General features: G+C 53.2%; 1 protein-coding gene across 5 annotated transcripts in view; it reads right to left on the reverse strand.

The window, feature by feature from the left end:
* The window catches only part of Tfeb (transcription factor EB), a 56,160-nt gene that overhangs the window by 5,410 nt on the left and 42,835 nt on the right, over positions 1-7,915 (reverse strand). For 3 of the 5 annotated variants that reach the window (XM_028766538.1, XM_028766536.1, XM_028766537.1), the window contains exons 2-4: positions 1,149-1,380; positions 816-1,070; positions 338-418 (exon numbers count right to left, since the gene is read on the reverse strand). In XM_028766538.1, the coding sequence (XP_028622371.1) occupies positions 338-418; positions 816-1,070; positions 1,149-1,358 (546 nt within the window). In that variant the 5' untranslated portion in view covers positions 1,359-1,380. Of the gene's footprint in view, positions 1-337; positions 419-815; positions 1,071-1,148; positions 1,599-2,360; positions 2,388-7,915 lie in introns of those variants that run through there. The other 2 variants (XM_028766539.1, XM_028766535.1) reach the window with 2 other exon arrangements.

Below are 7,915 nucleotides of genomic sequence, written 5' to 3' on the forward strand. Positions count from 1 at the left end.
ACATACACACAGGCACACACACACTAATACACCCCAGCTGAGGTTGAGACAAGGTCTCATTTAGATAGCTCTAATTGCCCTAGAAATCACTATGGAACCGGGCTGACCTCAAAGTCACAGAAATTCACCTGCCTCTGCCTCAATCTGCCTCCCGAGTGTTGGAATTCTGCATCCCAGGCATCTCTCGCCTCAGTTCTACTTGGACCCTGAGTCCCTGTCACGGTATGGACAAGATGGAGGTGCCTCCTGCCTCCACAGAGACACCAGCTCTGCCTGGAGAACTCTCTCCAGCCCTCTTGTGTGTGTGCCAGCCCCGTCCCGTCCAGCCCAAAAGTACCGTGTTAGGCATCTGCATTTCGGGGTTGATGTAGCCCAGTACGCTGTCCAGGCGCATAATGTTGTCGATGACATCATCAAACTAGAAAAGAGAAACGTCCATCTGGGGATGGCCCACCTGAAGAGGGGCAGCTGCTCCCCTGCCTCAGCTCCAGCTCCAGCTCACCCAACCTGCTCATCTAGAGGAGGAGGAAATGGATCTGAGGAGGGTGCTACAGCTGAGCCTAAGGCTACTTTAGGCTTGTCTCCAGGAATCCTCGACAGGAGTTCTTGACACACCTTCCCAGGACTGGGAGAGCACTTCTTTCTTCTGTGAGTCCCGCCCTGTCCCCAGCAGAGTTGCAAAAAGATAGTAACTCTCCTCAGACTAGGACCGTGTCTCCCTCAGGCTAGAGCTCCACAAAGGTACACCCTCACTTCTGCCATTAAGACCAGGCTTTCTCCAGACAGCTGGCACCAAGCTGGAAGCCCTCGCTCACCTCTTTCTCTGGATTGGAGCTGATATGTAGCATGGCCATGGGACTGTTGGGGGCACTGTTGCCGGCCGAGGTGGACAGTACGTGTCCAGCCCGCACCCCAGGGGACGCTGCTGGTGGAGGCTTCGGGGAGCCCTGGGCTGGGCTGACGTGGGCAGCAAACTTGTTCCCGTAGGTCTCGGACAGGTACTCCCGAACCTTCTGATGCTGGGACTGTTGCAGGTGGTAGGAGGTGGGGTTCTCCAGGTAGGACTGCACCTGAGGAAGGGGACAGCACGGCTGTGGAGGGGGCTGGGGCTCCTCCATAGGGAACAGAAGAAGAGGCAGAGGCCTTACCTTCAGTACCTCCCCAGGCACAGGTGGGGGAGACTGGAAGTGGACAGGCGTGTTGATGGCTGGGGTGGGGGGTCCTCCCAGCTGCTGCTGCTGCTGCTGCTGCTGCTGCATGTAATGCATGACGGCTTGCTGCTGCATGCGTTCCCGCTGCTCCTCCTGCTGTGCCTGCTCCCGCATGAGCTGCATGCGCAGCCCGATGCGTGATGCCATGGCAGCTGTTGGTTCGGGCTCCCTGTAGTCGAGGGGAGACAGGTCCATGAAGTATTCGTCATCTTCGCAGTCTTTAAGCGTGGGCTGGCATAAGTACGGTTGCTCCCATTGTGCATAAGGAGAAACCGAGTCCGGACAGAAGGGGTTTGCCCAAGACCACTGAGCGAGCTGAGCCATGAACCCAAGTTCCCTGACGTTTAGACCAGGGGTGAAGACTCTGTCCTTCAGAGACTGCAGGAGTCCACCTGACCCCCTGCTGTCACATCCACATCCTGAGTATTTCATACCTGGCCTCAGCCCCATCCTCCTCTCCTGCCCCTCCCCAGGCCAGCCCGCACCACGCCTCCTGAGGCCTGAGGTGCCTCCAGATGCTCCTCCGCGCTCCTCCCCCACCATCTGCTCCATCATCCTGTTAGTTCCTGCACTGCTCTCTGCTCAGAACTCTCCATGGCTCCCGGTTCATCAGAACAAAAGCCTAAATCCTTAAACCTGGCCTAAACGGCCCTCTGTAATCTGCTGAACCCTCATGGTCCCCCTCCCCTTACGTACCCCACCCCCAACACACGCCTCTCTCCATGTTCTCCCTTCTGCAGCCACACCCCAGCCTTAAACCATCCTTCAAACACTCCAGGCTTGCCTCCACCCCAGGCCTCTGCACTTGCTGTCCTCCACCTGGAATGTTCTTTCCACAGATACCATCAAGGCTTGCTTCTTCACCTCCTCAAATGTCACCTCAGAGTGTTGTTTCAGGACCACTGTGCTAAAATGGCATATCCCCACCACCTTCTCTGTATCAGATGCCACCATCTAGGGCAGAACATTTTTTGCTTCTTATTACGATTGTTATTGTCATACGCTGTCTGTCCCTTACTAGGAATGCAAGTCCCCTGAGGGGACACATTTCATCTGTTTGTTTACTGCTAGACCTTCAGCCTCTAGCCGCTGGGCCATGGGAGACAAAGAAGCCAGTGCTTCACAGTGAATGAGGAAAATGGATATTACCATGAACCAGGCACTGGAGATGTACCCTGGCCCGGCTCCTGGATCCCACAGTCTGAGAGAGAAAGCGAGGCTCGCAGGCAAGTGAGACCAGTGCAGAAGGGTCACCTCAGGGCTCCTCACTGCTCGGAGCTTCACCCACGGTGGGAAGGTGTGGTTGAGGTCCCAAACGAAGGCTGAAGGGGGGCAGGGTGAAGTAGAATGAGTCCAGCAACCCGGCCTGCTCTGTTTCTAGCTCACTGAGTGACAGTAGCCAAGTCCCTTCCCCTCACAAGGCCACAAAGGAAAGAGCAGAACCCAGTGACTTCTCAGGGACAGCCCAAGACCAGTAGGCACTGGGCCTGGCGGTATATGAGTCCATGACAGTACTAGAGGGATTTGGCAAGACACGACTTCATGGTTGAACAATGGTTTCCACATAGGGTTGGTGATGCAGAGTGCTGGTTCTCTGTTGTGTGACCTCAGGCAAGCCTCAGTTCCCTCCTCTGCAGTCAGTAAAAACTGTGGGGTTTGTGCAGTGCCTGGCAGTCTGAGTACATGAGACTGGTACAATCTAGCAAAAGTCTTCAAACTGGCATCCAAGACCTCCATCAGCCCCTTGCTCGACCACAAACCACAGTCTTTCATAAAGAAGGGAAAACAGAGGCACAGTGTAGGACAAAGCTAGGACTCTAACCCAGGTATCTGGTCTACCCCACACTGGGGAGGAGAGGGCTGGGGCTGGGACATCTGGTCTACCCCATGCCAGAGAGGAGAGGGCTGGGGGCCAGAGCTGTTCCCAGTTGTAAAACTGGTTGATCCAGGGCCAGGAGTGGAGCCCAGGTCACAGATCTCCAATCAAGACTTCAGCCACTATCTCAGCGGCTCTGCAATGGAGTGAGACTACCTACCATCCTGTGTGGCCTGTAGCCTGCAGCAACCATCGCTTCATCTTCTTTCATCCTCTGCCCAGCGGAGGGCCCTGAGCAGCCCATGCTCTACAGAGAAGCCCCCAACAACACAGGCAATGACACCCTGCCCTTCCCCCATCCTGTAGCAGCCACCAGCTGCAGCCTCCACTCCCTCCCATGGCCCCATTCTCTAGCTCCTATAGAGGGGTGTCCCTGTCTCCTCACTATACCCTATCAATCACACTGGCAAACAGACCCCTAGCTCTGACCAGATGTGGCCCCATACATCCACTCAGACAGCCCACAGCCTCTCCCCCATGGACAATTCAACTTCAGATGGCCAGTGGGGGCCAAGGCGCCTGGCCGTGCCAGCCGGCTCAGGGAAGGCTAGGGAGAAGGAGTCCCTTGTTCCCCTGACAAAGAGTTGCCCTGGCTACTTCAAGGCTCGTCTAGGCCCCGCTCTGGCTCTGTTAGCCTCAGTTCTCTGTCTGTGAAATGGGCATGGGAATTCATCCCCTCCCATGGGCGCATCCTGTCCGATAGTGTAAACAGTGCAAGTCTAGCTGACTGGTGGGTGTCAGGGAGAGGAGGCAGGCAGAAAACAGTTTCCTGCTCCCCGTACCTCCTGGGAAGAGCTACTGCACCCCATATTCCTGAAGACAAATCTCTAGCCTCCCCTACTGGGCTTGGGAGAATGTGGGAGGATCAAACACTAGTGAGGACCGGGGAGGAGAGACCCTGTACACTGCTCAGCCTCAGTGCCTTCCAGTCAGGATAAGCCAAGAGATGGGAATGTCCAAAGTCTATGTCCCTCCCTTCCTGCCCCTCAAAGCCCGGAAAGGGCCCACTGCGAAAGCCTAGCCACATGGGATCCACAGGGCCTCTGTGTACAGGTACCAGGACAGATTTTCTCCCAGCTTCTACCCCTACCACCAACACCCAAAGGGAAGGCTCATTGGCCCTAGAAAGTCACTGCCTCTCACAGTGGCACTGCCAACCCCAGCTGCATACCAGGACCCATAGGGTCCTTCCAGCTGCTGTTTGTCCAGGTCCAGCTTGGTCACAACCAGGTGAGCTCCCCAGGCCCGCAGACTACCTTCACCAGCTGAGTGACATGGGAATTTATTAGAGTAACTAGCTTTCTTGATCTCGGTAAAGCAAACCAATGAAAGTGCTTTCCAGGGCTGGGTGTGGTGATACACACCTTTAATCCCAGCACTGGGGAGGCAGATGCAGGCAGGTCTCTGTACGTTGAAAGCCAGCCTGGGCTATGTAGTAAGTTCTAGGACAATTAAGGCTACATAGTAAACCCTATCTCTAAAAGAAATGTCTTTCTGGTGAGGCTGTGAGATTCCCAGGAGAGAGTACCTGGAGAATGCCCTGCAGAAATTCAGCAACTAGAAGAGAGGTCCCTGCCTCCTCTGGTTTCACTGGCCCACCAGCATAGGGACCTCCCTAACCAGTCACTTACATCTGAGTGTGAACCAGTGGGGTAGAGCTTTTCCTAAGGAGATGAGTGGAAGTCAGGACAGGAGTACTGAGAAATGTCAGTGGGAAGTCTTGGATCCAGGAAAGGAGATATCAAAGATAGACCATGAAGAAGAAAGGAGGAGAGAAAGAGGGAGGAAGAGGAGGAAGAAGAGGAGGAGGAAGAGCAGGAAGAGGAACATGAAGAGAAGGAAGAATAGGAGAAAGAGGAGGAGCAGGAAGAGGAAGAAGAGGAGGAGGAGGAGGAGCCCCAGTTAGGCAGAGAATGTGTAGATGGGCAGAAAGATGAGATGGATCGTAAAGCTGCTGGTCTGGAAGGAGAGGCTGCCACTGTCGAGATTTCCAGGGAGGAAATGGAGGCACGGAGAAGGGAAGTGACTTGCCTAAAGTCGCACAGCTACTGAGCAACAGGAAAGAGAATAACGGATGAAGACAGCCCAGCCCCCACCTCTACTTTAACATACTATTCTGGGTTCCCTGGCACATGCTACTGCCCCAAGTGGTCACCTTTGGGGAAGAGTGGCAAGTAGGGACACGTTTCTATGGTTTCCTCCCCATCCTTCCCCCACTTCTGAAGCACATAACTCTCTAGTACGATCATGTGTGGCTTGTGAGAGGCAGGCTAGCTCCTAGAGGCCCATGGGGCCCCACCTGATTCTGATCATGTCTGATCATGCATCTCTGAAAAGTGCCCCGCCCCCAAAGGTCGTCTTGTCAGGCCCAAGTTCTGCCCTATTCAGAGCAATGACTGTTGAGCCAGGTGGGGACCATGAGTGACAGAGGCATGAATGTGACCCAGGCTGCTCTTGAACTCACTATGTACTGAGGATGACCTTAAACCTCTGATACTCATGCTTCCTCTTCCCAAGTGCTAGGATTCCAGCTGTGCATCACATCTGGTTTCATGTTCTGCTGCTGGGCATCCAACTCAGGGCTTTCTTCCTGGTGGGCAGGCACTCTACCAAACGAGCTACTTCTCTAGCACTGTTTTGAAAGACGGTCTTACTATGTTGAGTAGGCTGGCTCTTGATTCTCCTGTCCCTGTCTCCCATATGCTGGGAGGTATTTGTCACCCATACCCAGCTTCCTAGGAAATTTTCTGCCTTGTAGGTCACCTTCAAAAACTAAATGATAGGCATCAGAGATGTAACTGAGTTGGTAGAGGGCCAATCCCTGGGCTCAGTCCCCAGCACGGGGTAAACTGGGCGCTGTGGTCCGCACCTGTGATCAGAGAATGCAGAGGCACCAGAAGCTTAAGGTCATCTTTGGCTACATAGGGGGAATTAGAGGCTAACCACATGAATCCTTGGTTCAAAGATGAAAATAAAAAAGTAAACACTGGGTTACAAGGCTGAAGCCCTTGTGGAAACTCAAGGACACTAATGAATGTTCCCAGGCAGCACCGTGACCAGAACCCAACTAGACACTACCTACTGTCCACGGACGAACGAGATAGAGGCTGCGCACAGAGTCAGCCATGAGGCTATGGCTTTAATCCTAGGACTCTGAAGGCTGAGGCAGACAGATCTCTACAAATTCGAGGCCAGCCTAGTTTACAAAGCAAGCTCCAGGCCGGTTCTCCCTCCCCCTCCTCTGGGAAAAAGCTGCGCACAGCCTTTGGCACAGCTCACCGCTGACCCCACACAGCACTGCCAGAGGCTCTCACAGAAGTGTCGAAACCAAGGCCAGACTCAAATCCCTGGAGCCCAGCCCGGCTGGGTGTGGCGGTGCATGCCTTTGATCCCAGCACTCAGAGGAAGAAGAGGCTAATCTCTGTGAGTTCAAGGACAACCTGGTCTATGTTGCAAATTCCAGGATAGCCAGGCTACATAGAGAGACCCTGTCTCGAAAATCCACACCACCAAAAACAACAACAAAAAACAGAACTGCACAAACGTCCCATCTACGAAGGTAAAGCTCAAACCCAACCCAGGGACAAAGCCACTGTGTGAGAAGTCGACAGGGCCCAGTTAGCCTTGGGGAACTGCCTGGAGGGAGAAAGGAGGTCTCTGCAGGAGGGGACCAGGAATGCTCTGTGACTCCTGCAGGTGGGGTGGGTGAGCTCTAGCCCAGCTGCCTATCCAAATTGTTCTCTCTCTCTCTCTCTCTCTCTCTCTCTCTCTCTCTCTCTCTCTCTCTCTCTCAAGCTCACTGAAGGAGGGAGGCCGACCTTACACAGTTTAAAAGAAATTAGTAAGCAGTTTGCCTTCACCAAGGTCCCGGCCCAAGCACCACAGGTTTCCTCAGCACAGCTGCCAGTTCCCATGGGGAGACAGAGAGATGGTTCACTGGATAAAGACACCTGTCACCAAACCTAAAAACCTGAGTTTGATCCCCAGGACCCACAAGGAAGAAGAGAACTGACTTCCAAAGATGTCCTCTGAGCCTCCATTTATACACTGGCACGCACACACTACGAAGATTTTTATTATTATTATTACAAATGTTCACTAGCCCAAGGAAGTAATTATATAGAAAAAAAAATCAAAACAGTCTCAAGAGCCAGGTGGTGGTGGCACACGCCTTTAATCCCAGCACTCAGGAAGCAGAGGCAGGCAGATTTCTGAGTTCAAGGTCAACCTGGTCTACAGAGTGAGTTCCAGGACAGCCAAGGCTACACAGAGAAACCATGTCTTGAAAAAAAAATCCAAAACAACAAAACAACAACAAAGGACTGGAGAGATTGCTCAGTGGTTAAGAGCACTGACTGCTCTTCCAGAGGTCCTGAGTTCAATTCCCGGCAAACACATGGTGGCTCATGACCATCTGTAATGGGATCTGATGCCCTCTTCTGGTGTGTCTGAAGACAGCTGTGGTGTACTCATATATAATAAATAAATAAATCTTAAACAACAACAACAAAACAAAACAGTTTCAAGATGGGTGTAGAGTCCTTCCTGTGCTCCAGCACTACAGAAGTCAAACAGGTAGGTTAGTAAAAGTCTGAGGCCAGCCTGATCTACATAGCTGAGTTTCAGGCCAGCCTAGGCTACATAGCAAGAGCCTGTTTTTAAAAATGAAGGTACCCGGGCGGTGGTGGCGCACGCATTTAATCACAGCACTTGGGAGGCAGAGGCAGGCGGATTTCTGAGTTTGAGAGTTCGAGGCCAGCCTGGTCTACAGAGTGAGTTCCAGGACAGCCAGGGCTACACAGAGAAACCCTGTCTCGAAAAACCAAAC

This window comes from Grammomys surdaster, unplaced genomic scaffold, assembly GCF_004785775.1.
Source record: "Grammomys surdaster isolate TR1022 unplaced genomic scaffold, NIH_TR_1.0 169, whole genome shotgun sequence".
Lineage (NCBI taxonomy): Eukaryota > Metazoa > Chordata > Mammalia > Rodentia > Muridae > Grammomys > Grammomys surdaster.